The sequence below is a fragment of the Crinia signifera genome, chromosome 4 (genome assembly GCF_055691185.1).
Source record: "Crinia signifera chromosome 4, ASM5569118v1, whole genome shotgun sequence".
In the NCBI taxonomy this organism is placed as follows: domain Eukaryota; kingdom Metazoa; phylum Chordata; class Amphibia; order Anura; family Myobatrachidae; genus Crinia; species Crinia signifera.
The window spans coordinates 203,180,423-203,198,291 of NC_139220.1; the positions used below are offsets into that span (position 1 = coordinate 203,180,423).

At 39.0% G+C, this 17,869-nt stretch overlaps 1 protein-coding gene across 1 annotated transcript; it reads left to right on the forward strand.

The window, feature by feature from the left end:
• Positions 1-2,224: 2,224 nt before the first annotated feature.
• Positions 2,225-6,232, forward strand: LOC146073010 (uncharacterized). Its single transcript, XM_083180183.1, has 8 exons — positions 2,225-2,455; positions 3,828-3,894; positions 3,974-4,073; positions 4,273-4,398; positions 4,638-4,745; positions 4,935-5,153; positions 5,351-5,389; positions 5,607-6,232. The coding sequence occupies exons 2-8, from the start codon at positions 3,889-3,891 to the stop codon at positions 6,230-6,232; spliced, it is 1,224 nt and encodes a 407-aa protein (XP_083036309.1). The 5' UTR covers positions 2,225-2,455; positions 3,828-3,888.
• Positions 6,233-17,869: the final 11,637 nt, after the last annotated feature.

Consider the following 17,869-nt stretch of genomic DNA (forward strand, 5'->3'; position numbering starts at 1 on the left):
AATGACAAATATAGACTGTTTTACATGTTCTAAGTAATTTATGAAGTGCATATCAAGCATAGCAATTTATATAAGAGTGACATCTGAAACCTTAGAGAAAAAAAATCAAGCTTTGCATATGAGAATGTTCACTACACCACAACTAGCGTAACTGCAGCAGAAAAGGCCAGCCCATGTAAGAAACTAGTTTTTATTCAACAACTAATGCTCTGTTGTTGTCGGCTGCCCACTTTTACCTTTGGTTCAGTTTCCAGGAAATAGACGGGGAATGATGACATCGCCAGTAGGCGCTGTGTTCCCGAATGCTGGCTCACACGGTGTATTTCAGGGGGGTTGGGATCTACAACAACTAGGTCGACACCACTAAGTCAACATGCAGCAATGTCGACATGGGTCAAGGTCGACTAGCTATTGCCTTTGGCTTCACCCACCATGCACCCCTGCACACAGAGATTAGCACTAATTTTACCTTTCACTAACATTAGCCCTGAGGCCATGCAAGTAGATAAGGCACACTTTTTCTTCAAACTAATTGGTTTTGACAGGTCCACGCCCCTTTTATACAGGTTGTCCACGCCCCCATTTATACAATTTGATATCAAACTTGATACGATCGTATCGCGTTTGATATCAAAGTAGTATAAAATTAATATTAAACAGTATTAAAATATAATTGGTTTGAGGCTGTAACTTCATACACTGATATTGACTATGTGAAATAACACATATATAAAGCTCGCTTAATGTTATCTTAACCAGCTGGAAGAATTTCTAAACATAATGCTAAAAAAGTTGTGAGAAAAAGTAGATCTTGTTGTATACCATATTTTTCTAGGAATATGATATGCGTATCGGATATAAATCAACAAGGGCAATGTGATTTGGTATAGCTCATAGATCTTTCACAGTGAATAATACAGGCAGATCATTACCAACTATAATAACACTTACCTTAGAACGATCCAAAAAGCACTACAACGAAGTGCCTGACCAAGCGTGTATCAAAAATAAATAAAATAAAAATAAAAAGTTATATTCCACACGATAACTTCCACAGCATCTAAGGACCTTCTTGCTTTTAAAATAAATGAAATATCCGCGTACATAACAAAGAGGTCTGGGTATACATATGTTATGCATTTAAAGATACAGAGCCATTCAGTCTGGGCCTGACATGTTGTAGGCATTTAAATTTAAAGACACACAGCGTGAGAAGTATAGTGTTACTTTTAGAAAGACATCAGATATGACGGATGATTGTAATTTTCAAAAGTAATTTTAAACACCGGATTCCATAGTCTTTGAAGACGTTGACATTTACGTATGACACAATTAGCGTAGACAGCACAGCAGGGCTGGTAACAATTATATTCATTAGAAAGCACATACCTCTGAAAAAAACATTTTCACACGGCTAACCGTTTAATTAGTTTAGACAGAACAAAGAAAGGCCATGAAATCTTTGCAACAGAGCATGAGTGGCATCTAGTGGCCATGTATTGCAGTTGCAAGCAAGTTCCAGACGGAGCTAGAGACTACAGAATTAACTTATATATTATATTTAACTGAACATTAACCCTGAACATTATCAATGCTGATAAATAAAGGATCTATATAAAGTATATATATATATATATATATATATATATATATATATAGCTATATACAGTATATATATATATATATATATATATATATATATATATACAGTATATATATATGTATATATGTGTGTAATGTGATGGTAGCATTATATTATGTGATGAATAAAATATGGATAATATGTTATATTATTTAAATCAGATATATATATATATATATATATATCTCAATCAAATTACACAGGTGTAGTGGATAAGGTATATATTTTAAATTAAAAAGCATACACATACATATACAACAAATCTGTTGATCAATCATATAGAAGTCCAGATGGTATTTGTAAAAAGATTTATTCGGGAATCTTCCAAAATGATGACAAAAGCCCATATATATATATATAGGTCTTATGTATGCTGTTGTTGATGGTGTGCCATATCTGACATTTATTTAATAAGAATAAGGGTTTTTATTCAGGGGGCAATTTAGTGGCATTTTATCGAGCTAAATATTCTGAACACAGCTGTGTTTTGCACAATATGCTATGTTATTTAAATCAAATATATATATATATATATATATATATATATATATATATATTTGATATGCCTGTCTATGACTTTGGAACACAACTCATGAATATTCAAATGAGACAAATGCAACACAGATGTGTTAACTGACTGAAACGTATAAATATGTTCTCCATGGGGTCAGACAACTACCAGGCAGCTGCCACACATTGAGGTTGAAGGTCTTCGCACACACACACTATTCAAGACAGAGAACTTGAAGTTTTGACTTGAAGATTTTGTTCCAGAAATATTCAGAGAAAACTTGAAGATTTTGTTCCCAGAGGGTGAGTCTATATTAATTTTCTAAATAAATATATATATATATATATATACAATATTTCTAAATAGCATAGTTTTAATATTTTATAATATACATAGCAAGATGTTTTGTGGTCTGTACATTATACATATTGCTTTTAAAAATACAGTATATTGTGTTATTACAATTTACAGTTCGTTAATGTTAGTCATCGCAGATTACGGTATAACGGATGTGTAACGGCTGTATAAAGTGATTTTGTTATTATAGTGTAATTTTATAAGTTGGTTATCCACAATGCGGCCAGGTATGAGCAGGCTGCTGACTACATATGTGATATGGAGTAACAATATATATATGTATATACAATATTTCTAAATAGCATAGTTTTAATATTTTATAATATACATAGCAAGATGTTTTATTTAGTGGTAGGGTGGGGGGTGTTAGTCATCGCAGATTACGGTATAACGGATGTGTAACGGCTGTATAAAGTGATTTTGTTATTATAGTGTAATTTTATAAGTTGGTTATCCACAATGCGGCCAGGTATGAGCAGGCTGCTGACTACACATGTGATATGGAGTAACAATATATATATGTATATACAATATTTCTAAATAGAATAGTTTTAATATTTTATAATATACATAGCAAGATGTTTTATTTAGTGGTAGGGTGGGGGGGGGTGTTAGTCATCGCAGATTACGGTATAACGGATGTGTAACGGCTGTATAAAGTGATTTTGTTATTATAGTGTAATTTTATAAGCTGGTTATCCACAATGCGGCCAGGTATGAGCAGTCTGCTGACTACACATGTGATATGGAGTAACAATATATATATATGTATATACAATATTTCTAAATAGCTTCATTTTAATATTGTATCATTTTCATGTGTAAAGCAGCACGTTATGATGTCATGTATGGTTGTCTGCTGACTAAACTTGTGATATGGAGGGATTCTGCATTAGCATTGTTGGATCACCTGTAATTAATTTTTATTGATTGTTTCATAGATGAGTTTTTTTTTTTTTTTTTTTTTTTTTTTGGTATTACGGCTTTGATACTTATAAATAGCTTCATTTTAATATTGTATCATTGTATTATACATAATGGTTTTAAATAATGAGCTAGTTATTACATTTTCATGTGTAAAGCCGCACGCTATGCTGCCATGTATGGCTGTCTGCTGGCTAAACATGTGATATGGTGGGATTAGTCATTAGCATTGTTGGATCCCCTGTAATTAATTTTTATAGGCCGATCTATAGAATACAATGTCAGGAGGTATTCATAGATCAGGTTTTTGTGAGAGCGTTAATAGTTTTATGTGATTTTGTGCACGCAAATTTCGTTATGGAAACTTATCGTGTTATCTTTTATTATCAACAGTGCCATCTAGTGGTTGTTGCAGAAAACACCTTTGAACTTAAGCTATCAACAAAACACCAACATGCAGGTGTGTATATGATATTTACAATAGTTTAACAATAGCTTATTGTATTGTTATTTCAACTTATTATTATTATTTATTACAGAGAAAGGAATACAAAACCATTAATGCAAATAAAATAAGTCTCAGAGACTTTCAAGATTTACCCAGCTTTCAACAGCAGTCAAATGAGCAGACAAATACGTGTAAGTTTACAGATCAAAGACACATTGTTGTTGGTGGTTATAAATGTTACTCTGTTGGTGTTAATTATCAAGCGCCCTATTGGTATTAATGTTACACGTGTTGATTGTATTTTTCGTTCTACAAAATTGTTGTGTTAATTTTTATTTTATTTTTTATGTATATATTATTTTTTATTAAATTGTTAATCCCATAAATCAGTTTCAGATGTCACAAATGACGCATCTGAAGTTGGATCATATGGTTCGGATTTCACAGTCGGTCCGGATCTGACGACATTCGAAAACCCATACGCAGCATACTCTGATTTGTCCGAATCGCAAAAATGTAGGTAATCATAAGCCGTCAAAAAAAATGTGATGTATGTTAAAAAAAATGTGATATATTATTATTTCCAAAAATATGTCTCTCTCTCTCTCTCTCTCTCTCTCTCTCTCTCACGCTATCTCGCGCGAACTCTCACGTTCTCACTCATATATATATATATATATATATATATATATATATCCTGTTATATTCATTTTTATACAGCCTGTGATATTAATGTGTTATTTGTTCTCTGTTAGTATCGCCGATTATGTCGAAATCTGATGCAGAACACATAATGGATGATCTCTGGAATTTACCATCGGCAAAACACTATAAACAGCTATACCAGACCCCGGCTATACAAGGTGAATTTTGACGATTGGCTGGTGATGTTTTTATAATGTGTTTTTGTGTTAAATGTTACATATCGTCGCAAAATCATGAATAGTGTCCACAGGAGTTGTTGTTATCATGACTTAAATGACGGTTTTTTTTTTTGTTTTTTTTTCACAAGTCGGCGAATGTGTCGTTAATTGATAATATATGTATTACAGATGACATAGCTAGCCGGTATGAACCTACGGTACCTAGGGCCGATACGTGTGAAGCGGGACCATCCGGATACAGAGAACCGACATCGAGTGTTGGATCAAACGCCAAACAACCCAACAGCGCATTGGCTAAAGGAGCAAAAAGAACCCAGATCAGCGATCAAGCTTTCTGGTCGTTGTTTAAAGGAACCATGCCGGCGCAAACCTTTGACAAATACCCGTGTATGTTTATTTATTTGGTTTCTTATATAGCACAACATTTACCACTGTTCTTTACAAATGGAAACCACAGGTATTAAACAGACTGTGTAGATGAAAACCGACAAGGAAGGTGGGGGTTGGGAGGTCTGAAGTTGTTATAAAGCGACTGTCTTTGTGACCGCGTATGTGTAACTAAAACGGTGTGATTTTTATTACAGTAGGAACCACGCCGATGGAAAGATCTGGCAAATATTCAGGTGTGTAATGTAATGTTTATTTATTTAGTTTCTTATATAGGACCGCGTTCATCATTGTTCTTTACAAATGGAAACCACAGGTGTTAAACAGACTGTGTAGATGCAAACCGACATGGATGGGGTGGGTGTTTTGGGAGGCGGGTCTGAAGGTGTTATAAAGCGGTTGTCTTAGTGTCCGCGAATGTGTAACTAAAACGTTGTTATTTTTTATTTACAGCGGATCCGCGACGATTCGCAAAAATGATAGCAGCGGCCGGGGTTGCTCAACCACTCAATGCTGAAATGGATGGGGGTGAATCAGCTAAAACGGTGATCGACCCACAACTTCAAGAAGATGTATCAAGGGCCGAGATCATGGCCACCGAGCGCGACGATTTCAAGCCAAGCAAGCGGAGAATTACAAAAAGTCGAGTCGGTCAAGAAAACAAGGCCGATTTATCAGACCTTAAAAGAAGATTGAAATATTCGGAAGGTAGGCCCGTGAGAAAAAGAATTGCATTACAAACAGTGCCAACCGTGAGTAATGTGGATTACCCGCACGCATTTACAACACCTGCAACACCTACTGAATCCGGCATTGACATTGCCGGTAATACAAAGACTGTGAAGACTCGTAAAACTTTACGACTGTCAAGAGAGAGATACACGCCGCTGACGGATGATGATGTCATCGTAATTTCAGACACGCAGGAACATCATACTGCAGAAACGCAAAGCGTGGTCAGTAACACGCCTGCAGCTACATTATCCGCTAATGATGAGGACTTAAATGGGCAACATTTTTTATCACCCCTAGTGAAGAGTCAGTCTCAGATACACCACAGAATGATGATGAGGCTGTAACATCTGTAGCCGGAATCCCTGATAAAGTAATGGGTGATGATTACACAAAACTACCCAGTGTTTTTACCACGGTCGGCGAGGCAACCGCATCGGGCGGTGCGGATGCCCCGCCGACCGTGGTATCGACAGACATAGTTGATGGGGTTCAGAATGTGGAACAATTAGGACAAGATGCGGAAATACAATACTACGCGGTCATGGGGAGGATGCGTGAGCATATAGGGTACATGCGTAGAAATGTCAATACCATGTTGAACCGTATAAAAGATGAGCTTTATGGTTCAAAAAAGAAGCCAGAGATCATTAAAGAACTTGTAGAAATGTACATGAATGTAACATCAAATCATATATCAGAGACCGTGAGGACTAGGGATTTTATTAAAGCGAACATGTATCATTTTGCCGAGATAATTGAAACGGATCCGTGACTAGGCATGGTGGGTTATGGGTTGAAACGTAATTTACATGTGTGTAAAAAAGCCCCAAGAATTAAAGCAAATGTACCGTGCAAAATCTCACACTTATTTCGCCGTTCGAAAATAAAACAGGCTTTAAAATGCATATACAGGCTGAGAAAGCGTAAACAACACAGGGGGCGATGCACAACCCCAACACCAGGTGCACAGGCTGACAAATCACCGGACCAACCATTACCGGGTGACGCTGCGTCACCTGACAATGTTGAACACCCCGCAACGCCCATGCATAATGACATAGATGGGGGTGCGCCACCCGGTAATGGTGAAGGTCGGCGAGATGTGTACTTAGAAGCTGTTAACAGGTATGAGCGACACCATCCTAATTTCAGAGCTATTGAGTATCATAATCATTTTCAATTTGTTAATTTGGAAAGAGTTACATCATTTGCAGAGGGTGTTGAAGCCGTACACAACGCTATACAGGTTATGATTGATGAATTCATGGTTGGTGTTGACCCTAATGATCGTGTACAGTTAAGATTGGAGGGGGGTGGTTTACACAACGCCATCTACTCACACCGAAAGCCGCAAGAATCATTAGACGCTGTCAGTTTCTTGAATCAAATTACAAACACTCTTCAAAGTAACGCTGAATTCTTATTAGGCACGGGTTTAAGGTTTGTGATCACTGTTTTTAGAAATAGAGCGGGTGGGGCCCTAACTGGTCGCGGCCTTAGACGCATTCCATACAGCTTAATTATAGAAAGACGCAGAAGACACCTGTATGATTTCAACAATACGCACAATTATTTGTGCTTTGCGGCATCGATCTGCAAACTTCTGGATAAAGGTAATGCCACAGACGCTGAAATACACGATCGGGCGCTTCAAATTCATAAGGATTTGAACCTACCGATCGATAAAGCAGTCAGCTTTAGCGACGTTGTTGTTTTTGAAAAACACTTAAAAACAAAAATTACAATATTATATCATAATAATCGTTCTTGGCATTACTATTCTTCAGAATCGCGCTACGGTGATACCCTGTATGTATTATATCACGATTCACACTATTATGGCCTGATTAATATCTGCGCATTTCTCGGATCGAGATATTTCTGTTCCTTATGTAATCGAACTTATGAGCGCAAAAATAGCCACGATTGTCTTTTCTTTTGTAAGGCTTGTCACAGACAAGCGTGCGCTGATGATGGGGCTTCCGCATTAAGATGTTCGGTTTGTAGGGTGTTTTGCAGATCGCGTGAATGTTTAGAGGAGCACAAATCCTTAGCTTTAGATCGCAAAATATCCTGTCTTGAACATGTTTATTGCGACAGGTGTTGTCTCTACCGTCGCAGGTCTCATGAGTGTCAGGGGCTAAAGTGTTCTACTTGCAAGGCATATGTTGATGGGTTTGCGGATCATTTGTGTTACATACAGCCCATCAAAGCGGAAGAACCCACCACCAAATACATCTTTTTTTATTTCGAATGCATGCAGGAGACAGGTATACATATACCAAACTACTGTTACGCTCTCACATTAATGGGTGAGAAATCCTGGGAGTTTAAGGGCAAAGCTTGTATCGATGATTTTGTAAAGACGTTCATGAAACCAAAATTTGCGCATTACACATTCATAGCCCATAACGCTGGGCGGTATGATTCGTATTTTGTATTGAACAAGATCATCAAAGAACGGTATACAGTATCCCTCATCTCTAATGGCGGAAACATAATGTGTATCACAATAAAAGATCTGAAGATTAGGTTTATAGACTCTCTCAATTTTCTCCCCATGAAATTGAGCAGATTTCCAAAGGCCATGGGATTTGATGGCGTTAAAGGTCATTTCCCGCATTTTTTTAACACAGCCGATAACCAAAATTACATAGGGGTCATGCCCTCAATAGAATATTTTGGCCTACAACACATGATGCCTGAGGAGGCCGCTGATGTTACAGAGTGGTACGAAAAAAACAAACACAAGGCGTTTAATTTTCAAAAAGAATTAATACGATATTGTAAAGAGGATGTCAGAATATTGCAAAAAGGGTGCGCAGCTTTCAGATCAGCCGTTATAGCCATGACAGAACAGGAGTTTGTAATAGCGGCAGAGAAAAAAGATGTAGCCGTTAAACGTCACGTTGATCCATTCCAACTGACGACTTTAGCGTCGGTTTGTATGGCTATGTATCGTTGTAAATATTTACAGGCAAACACATTGGCTCTTGTACCGGGTGATAACTATCACAAGACCCAGAAGCGTTACTCAACACCAGCCATACAGTGGTTAATGTACATAGAACACAAAGAAGGTGTGAGTATAAGACACGCTTTACAAGGTGGTGAGAAGAAAGTCGGTAGATACAGTCTGGATGGTTACGCCGTGATTAACGGCGTGCCAACAGCTTTTGAATTCCAGGGGTGTTTTTATCACGGTTGTGACAACTGTTACAAAACCGATGATGAAAACAATCTGACTAAAACAACCTACGGTCAACTGCGGCACAAGACACAGTTAAGGATACAATACCTTAAACGGTGTGGATTTCAGATAAGGGAGATGTGGGGGTGTGAGTGGAAGAAAATGAGGGAGACTGATGAGGAGCTTCAGGTTTTTCTGAAAGGTTTGGAAATCCCTGACCCCTTGGATCCTCGTGATGGTCTTTATGGCGGCCGCACTAACGCCATAAAACTTTATCACAAGACAGAGTGCGATGAAAAAATACACTATTTTGACTTTACTAGCCTATACCCATTTGTCAACAAGACCAAAACATATCCTATACGTCACCCACGCATCATTTATAAGGACTTTGATGATGTCACAAAGTATTTTGGTTTTGTTAAATTAAAAATTAATCCTCCGCGAGGCCTTTTCTTTCCAGTTTTACCGGTTAAAATGAATGGTAAGTTAATGTTTCCGCTGTGCCGCACATGCGCCGAATCTGGACAGTGTGAGCCGTGTGTTCATGACTCAGAAAACCGCGCCCTAACCGGTACATGGTGCACAGTGGAGATAAATCTTGCTATAGAAAAGGGGTACAAAGTGTGTAAAATCTATGAGGTGTGGCATTTTGATGAGAGATCTGATGATCTGTTTTCAGGTTACATTAAAACACACCTCAGAGATAAACAGGAGGCTTCTGGTTACCCCGATTGGTGTACAGACTCTGTGAAACAACAAGAGTACATAGACGCGTATCAAAAAAATGAGGGCATAGCTTTAAGACACGAACACATAAATGTCAACCCCGCCAAAAGACAAATTTCTAAATTGTTTTTAAACTCATTATGGGGTAAATTTGGTCAACGTAGCAACATGCCCAATACTTGTCTAGTGACAGATCCTGATAAGCTTTTTGAATATGCCTTTCAACCACACTATGAGGTGTCTGCTTTAGACTTCATAGACTCAGAAACTGTTATGGTCAACTGGAAATACGCCAAAGACCATTATACCAGGTCTTCAACAACAAATATATTTATAGCAGCATTTACCACAGCGCACGCCCGCGTCGAGTTGTACAACCTATTGGATAGATTACAAGATAGATGTCTGTATCACGATACAGATTCTGTAATTTTTGTCAGCAGGCCCGGTGACTGGAATCCGCCATTAGGCGATTATCTAGGGGAGTTGACCAGCGAACTACCATCTGGTACGCATATAACAGAGTTTGTTTCAGCCGGCCCCAAGTCATACGGCTATAGACTAAGCAACGGCAAGACGAGCCTCAAGGTCAAAGGTATAACGTTGAATGTTTGTAATGAGCAGCACGTTAACTTTGACAGTCTGAAAGAACTGGTCTTAGATTATCCTTTAAACCCCAAAGGCGAGGATCAGAAAAAAATTGTGACCAGGCAGCCCGGTATAGTACGTGTGAAAAAGTACTGGCAGATTGAAACCCGTATGCTGCAGAAAACGCAAAAGTGCGTTTACACTAAACGTAACCTCACGGATAATTTTACAACCCTACCATTTGGTTATTAAGATGGATATCCGTTTTCAACACCCCTTCTCCTGTATTTTAGCCGGACCCTCCAATTCGGGGAAAAGTTATTTTGTGAAAACACTAATACAACACGCATCCACACATATGACGCATGTACCTGATAATATTGTTTGGTTTTACACCTGTTGGCAACCGATATATGACCAACTTCTGAGTGCTCACCCTGGTATGCGTTTTATAGAGGGTTTGCCCGAGTCATTTAGCGACGACCAGCTTTTTCCCCCTGATAAGATTAATTTAACGGTGATAGATGACTTGATGGATGCAGCGAGTAATAATTCTGAGGTTGAGAAAGCGTTCACAAAGTATGTGCACCATCGTAATCTCAGTGTCATGTACCTTGTGCAAAACATATTTTGTCAAGGTAGAAAGAGCAGGACTATACATTTAAACACAAAATATATGGTCCTGTTTAAAAACCCCAGGGATAAAATGCAGGTTAGCATTCTGGCTAGACAAATGTACCCATCAAAATATCGTTTTTTTCTTGAAGCCTATGAGTCCGCTACGGAGCCTCCATACGGTTATTTACTGGTTGATTTAAGAAACAATGCCCTTGATGATTATCGTTTACGAAGCGGTTTATTTCCCCCCGACACACCAGTAGCTTATGTTGTTAAGAAGCGGGGTTCTAAATAGCTATAACCGCGCATCCTATAGTCATTCATTACCGCTTCTAACAGCTGTGAACATGTCGACCAGGATAAGGCGTAATTGGGCCCTTTTAAAAACCCTCATTAAAGCCAAACCGGCCCAAAGAAACGCTATATTATCCAACGCTTCAAACGATTTGGTGACAGCCATATGTGAGATTGCTCTCAATACGCTTAAAGGTAAAATACCCCTGTCACAGCGCCAGTTGAACTACCTTAAAAAGAAGAGGTCCCTTATAAAATCGCTTTGTAATAAGAAATGCGCCATTGGGAAAAAGAAGAGGTTGGTGAAACAGTCGGGTGGGTTTATCGGATCGTTGCTAGGATTTGCCATTCCATTAATTACCGGACTACTGTCTAATCGGTGATGGAATACGCTGAGAAAATGTATCTGGTCCCCCAGCAACAGATAGACCGTTTAAACAACAAACCAAACAGCGATGATATACGCAAAACAGCCACGCAAGGCCTAGATGCTGAGATCATAAGTATACTACATAATAATGCTTTATCAGAGTATGAAAAGGCAAAACGCTACACAGCTGTGTTACAGAGATACCTGGTGTTGAGTAAACAAACTGATAGAGAAATGTCAACTTTAACGCTTTTATCACCCGGTGCAAATGCTGTTGAGGATACAACTAACCCTACACAAGACGACGCTACCGACGCTGTTTACCACGATGTCTTGAACAGTGTTAATGCGCGGTATAAAAAGAACTGTGAAATACTAATGAGTAAAATGGTTCGCTCTAAAGACATTGCGAATTGGGACCGCAAGGGTGTGTTTATGTATAAAGGCGTCACAGTGCCAGGATCCAATGTGTTAGACTTGATAAGGGGTATCACGCAAAATCACAGCGTGACGAGTCATAAAATGCCTAACGGATGGATTGAATTTATGCGCGCTATGGCTGAGTTGAATATCCCGTCCACTGTAGTTGGTAATGCATCAAACAGATTACAGTTAGATCGCTTAAAAGCTGAAATCTACGATGATGAAATTGGCAATGTAAATATAGCCTCCCCAATACACAACATTAAAAAAAGTCGTATAAATGCTTTAAATTCCCCCGGGTTAACAACGCCCCACGGATACTTACTACCGAGGAAAAGATCCGTAAATCTGTTTCAGGATTCACAGTGGTTGAACCTTTAACATATAACTAATTTATAATGTTTTTATACGATGTATTTTTGTGCGTTTAATTTGTACGATGACGTTTAATTTGTAATGTATCATGTATTTAGTGTATTGTTTTAACTGTAAAGTTTATCGTGTTATTCGTGATTATTTTGCTGTAAATACATTTTGTCTGTACCAATAAAATATGGTTATGATTTATAAAATGCTGTTTTGTTCTTTGATTCTAACCAGTTTGTCTGCAAAAATATGCAATCACACGATATAAAGTTCAATAAGCAAGATTTTTTAATAGAAAGTAACCATAAGCAATGTACATACAGCATTTCAATCACAACATTAGTTACAAGTTACACAAACAATTTTGTATTACACATTATTTTTATCAAACACATGTTGGTTACTGGTGACACAGGACTGTATACAGTTACCCGTATATCGACTCAAACAATGACTTCTAGGGAGACGCCTTACAAAGTTTGATACATAGCGATCATTACGTTTTGTATCAAAACTAAAACGGACCAACACATCTGTATATTTGTAATTTTTACACATGAAAAATATAAAGTATATACAATATTGCCCACAAACGGTACTGTTAAAACCTTGCAACTGCTTATTTTGGTGGTAAATTCTTTTTGAATTTGAGTTTAAAAAATTTATTATGGCCTTTGGGAATAGGGGATTGTCAGGTTCTAAACCGTAAGAGTCCAAAAAGTAACACTCGCGCTGGTTGTTAAAATAAACGGCCAACCAATGCTCCCCCGGTTGGGCGCTGGTGTGTGTGTTGATTACAAACGCGCAGGGGTATTGCGATAGTTTACCGCTCGGAAGCATATCACACGGGTAGGTCCCTTTAAAAAACAGGCGCGTCACCGGATTAGCGTACAGTATACAATTTATCTGTAATGTGTTCATATCGCTGATGGGGTGATGAATATTGGTAAATATACGATAAATATAAAAATTATTTATTTCATTTATAGATAATCATACAGCACATCGCGCCGCTGGTTGATCTCGATGATATTATCAAATAATGCGTATATTATTATGTTGACTGTCCGGTCTAGTGCTCCTGCAAACCGGAATTCAGCTCGTAGATTTCCGGTTCTGATTAGAGACAGATGCTCCGCGCATTCCTGTTCAGGCGACAGATCAAAAGCAAATAGTGTGTAGCCGTTGAGGTACTCTTCACGGTCAATTAGTATACCCGAATCTGATTTCTGCTTATTTGTGATCTGAATGAGCGACATATACTCGCGAACCGCGTTACCGTGTTCAAAGTCTGGTTGAAATGGTTTGGCCGGATGCGGTGTTCCATCCAGGTATAGGGATGCGAAGTTTACATTTTTATGTTCAAACCGTAGAGGGTTTTTGTCATAGGCTCCTGAAAACGCTTCATTATCTACAAAAGCGGCTATAACGGTTTTTGGCACCTGTCCTAAAAACAGATTTTCTAAATTAAATACGCGACTCCCCGTCGGTATGCTATAGATCTTCATGCCCACTCTATCGATCGCGTATTTGGCGTTGGTGGTCAGTAAGGCCTGGGCGTGTCCAATCCGGACGGCGGGTGAGACCTGAACCCTTTTCACAAACAGGGACGCTGCAACAATCTGAATTTTAAAGGCCTCCGCTTCAGCAGACATTAAGCAGAAAGCATCTTTGTTTCTGATGAGTTTTATCTTCAAGTCCACGGCGTTCAATATTAGTTTATGTTGATGAAAAAGGTCACAGTGTAGCGGCCCCAATAATTCAACCGTTCGACTTTGTGCCGTTGTTCTTGCCCTTTTTATAAACCCTGTGTTTACACCATCCAGGGTTCTTGTGTTGTGTTCTCCAGCCACATCTTTGTAGAATAATCCAGTTGTGTGTTTTGTGGATAGCGCATCTGAGCTATAATTCAGTATGGTCTCTATGTAGGCCCTATAAGCGTAAAGATTATTGGACTGCGATATTAGCCTATCGCCCAAAGTGACATCAACCTGACTAAATAAAGTTGCTATGGGGTAATTAATAAGAGCGACCTTGGCGTCTTGAGGTATAGCCGTGTTATCAGGCCGTACGATCTTGCAGGTCACGTACAGCAACGTGTTGTTCAGATCGTAGTAGTGTTCACCGCTGGCCGCTATGTAGAATTCAAGCGGCGCGGTCTCGGATAATGCCGCCAAAGGTTGAACTTCGACGTAGAGGCTTTTCTCTACGCTGGTCTGCGTCGGTGGTACGTCAAAAAGGTCAAGTTCAGATTTTGCGCATTCCATGGATTCATTGTGTATGAAAGACATGCTTAAAAAATATCACCGACCCTTCGCTTCGGTTTCCTTTTTTTAATTAAGCCGCGTCTGCTCCGTTTTTTGTTTAAAAGGGGTCTGCACCATGTCGGAAGTCGTATTGCCCGCTTCCGTTTATTTTTAGCCGCCCCTTTCCTGGCATAGATTAAACCTGATCCATCTTGCTTCGCTTGATTTGCGTCGTGTATTTTGCTCACAACAGCCGCTGTGGCTTGTCCGATGACGTCTTTCGCGATGTTGCGTGCTGCATTCTTCACGTGGGGCTTTGCTATCGCCAGCCCTCTTCGGAAAAGCGGTACCGCTTTTCTGAACAGGCTTCGAAAAATTCCACCTAAACCGCACCCGTACATATACGCGCTGCCGTGAAAACCGGGTAATCCATTACCGGCCTGTGTTTTATAATATTGCGCGTAGAGCCCCGGGTCACCATAATTTTTAACGGCCACCATTGTCTTTAATAAAATTCGGATTTGCGGCGTCTGAAATGTAGTTTCACGTTCGCTTTCCCAAACTTGAATGACATGTTTTCGTTCTGATCATTCTTTATCTCTATGGCTATAGTGTCAAAATGCGTCTTGCACAACGGAACATAATCGGGCTTCTCATACCGTATAGTGACCATCTCGTTGTTACGGCCCTTTATTTCAACGGTGCGCAACAACGGAACATAACTATCACCGACCCTCTGATGTTCGATAATATCTGTGTACACGAAGAGCGTATATTGCCCGCCGTTGATGTCGGCGCACGGTTTTAAAAACTTAGTTTTCGGGTATAACCCCAGTATTCTCGACAATTTAGGACCGGCTGTGATGTTGTACATCGCCTTGTTGTCGATGATTATCTCTCGTTCAAGCGGATCGTACAATAGTTTTAAACCATCCAGTTTATGTCGGTCAATTTCAGCGTTGAAAGAAAACAGTAACGCCCCGATGGTTTCATAAAACCCCGGTTTAACGCAAACCCTCGTTGCTGTACCGCTCGTCCCATCCCACTTTGTTATTTTCAACACACAATCACGCACATCGATTGTATTCCAGGTGTGTGGGTATTGTATTTCTGTAAGAGCTACTTCCCAATCTCCACTTAAGTCTATAGGCCTTGCTAACTTTGTGGTATAGTCAGAAATCTTATTTTGTGGAAATGTATCGGCTGAGGCGTTACTCGGCAATGTTATGTAGAAGGGTTTGTCATCCATCTTCCTCTTTGTTTATATATCTTTTATCTCCGATGCAGCGACCCAACTGTTAAATTTTGTGGGGTATCCACGCCACTTGACTAATACGTGTTTCCTCCCTCTAACCGTCTTATTTTTTAAAATCTTCTCCACTTTGTAAATCCTATTATAGTTTTTCGGTATACTTTGAAGTTCTTCGGGGTAAAAACTACCCGTTATAGCCTCCCCGTAGAGATCCTCCAACGTGTAAAGCGGCTTAAGTCCTTTAGTGTTCACGCCGCGTATTACAAATATTTCCTCAGAAAAACTCTGTTCGTAACCTTTCTGAAATATATCCTTATATTTTGAGATACGAACGTGGTCCCCGACCGCTAAACAAGCCTTTGTTTTCTTACTTCTAAAGTAATCGCCATATATCGTCTTGAAGACATCCAGCGCATTAGAGCCATCCACCTCATTCGGCGCCCGCTTAATCGTTCTATGGTATGTGTTATTATAACTGGTAATGAACGCTTGTAAAACGTCTATATATCGGTATGTATTATTCGCCGTGAAATATCGCCACATTCGTGTTTTTAAAGTCCTATTGAAGCGTTCTATAACGGCTGCTTTCACATCATTATTGGTTGTGAAATGTTGTATACCGTATTTTTCTAACAACTTTTTTAGGACTTTGTTTAGAAACTCTTTACCATTATCGGTTTGTAGTTTCCGCGGTACGTCCCCCTGTTGGAATCATTTTTCAAAAGCCTTAGCGACAGTCGTCGCGCTCTTAGCAGTCAGACTTTCAGCCCAGGCCCTCTTACTGAATATATCGATGACGGTTAGTATATATTTTACGCCGTCGTTGTGCTTTGCCAGATCTATGAGTGATACCAAATCACATTGCCACTGTTGATTTATATCCGATACGCATATCATATTCCTTTTATAGTTTTTTCTAGCCGGTTTGTGCAATGTGTACGCGTCTTGCTCTTGTAACCATTTTCTCACATCGGATCTTTTAAATTTATTTTTCAAAGCTTTATAATATTTATCAAAGCCGCAAAAACTCCCCGGCTTTAATACGTTATAATACCTGGCTTTCAGCCGGCTGTTTTGATGATCGGCGTTGCGCGACATCCTACACAAATCAAATTTGATATAAAACAAGATCTACATTTCTACGAATTATATATCTGTTGTATACCATATTTTTCTAACAACTTTTTTAGCATTATGTTTAGAAATTCTTCCAGCTGGTTAAGATAACATTAAGCGAGCTTTATATATGTGTTATTTCACATAGTCAATATCAGTGTATGAAGTTACAGCCTCAAACCAATTATATTTTAATACTGTTTAATATTAATTTTATACTACTTTGATATCAAACGCGATACGATCGTATCAAGTTTGATATCAAATTGTATAAATGGGGGCGTGGACAACCTGTATAAAAGGGGCGTGGACCTGTCAAAACCAATTAGTTTGAAGAAAAAGTGTGCCTTATCTACTCATGCACACTATTTGGCCTTTTTATTTACTTCTTACCAATGACATGCAACAAGGTAAATGGTTAGGGTGGCACTGGCTAGCTCCATTACCAGATTTACACAAACAAAAATAAGCCCAAGGGTTCATGTGGGATATTTGGTGAACTTGTGGTTGGGGTAGACTCCACCTCACTTGTCACCTGTATACTCCAGAGTTTCAACTATAAAAATTCTAACAATAATACAAGGAGTGTGTACAATGCACTACTGTACATTCACACGCATCTCTTTTCATACACACGCTCCTTTTTGCATACACATGCAGCGCTGTGCGGACATCCTGGCCTCTTTGCATACACATGCACCTCTGTGCAGACCCCCAGCCATTTGCGCACATATTTGCCTCTATGTAGACACATGGGCATCTGTGCTTACACATGCACCTCTGTTGAGT

Coding starts and splice junctions, on each gene's coding strand:
- LOC146073010 (XM_083180183.1), top strand. Junction 4,746..4,934: donor CCAGACCCCGGCTATACAAG/GTGAATTTTGAC, acceptor TATGTATTACAG/ATGACATAGCTAGCCGGTAT. Junction 5,390..5,606: donor AAGATCTGGCAAATATTCAG/GTGTGTAATGTA, acceptor TTTTATTTACAG/CGGATCCGCGACGATTCGCA.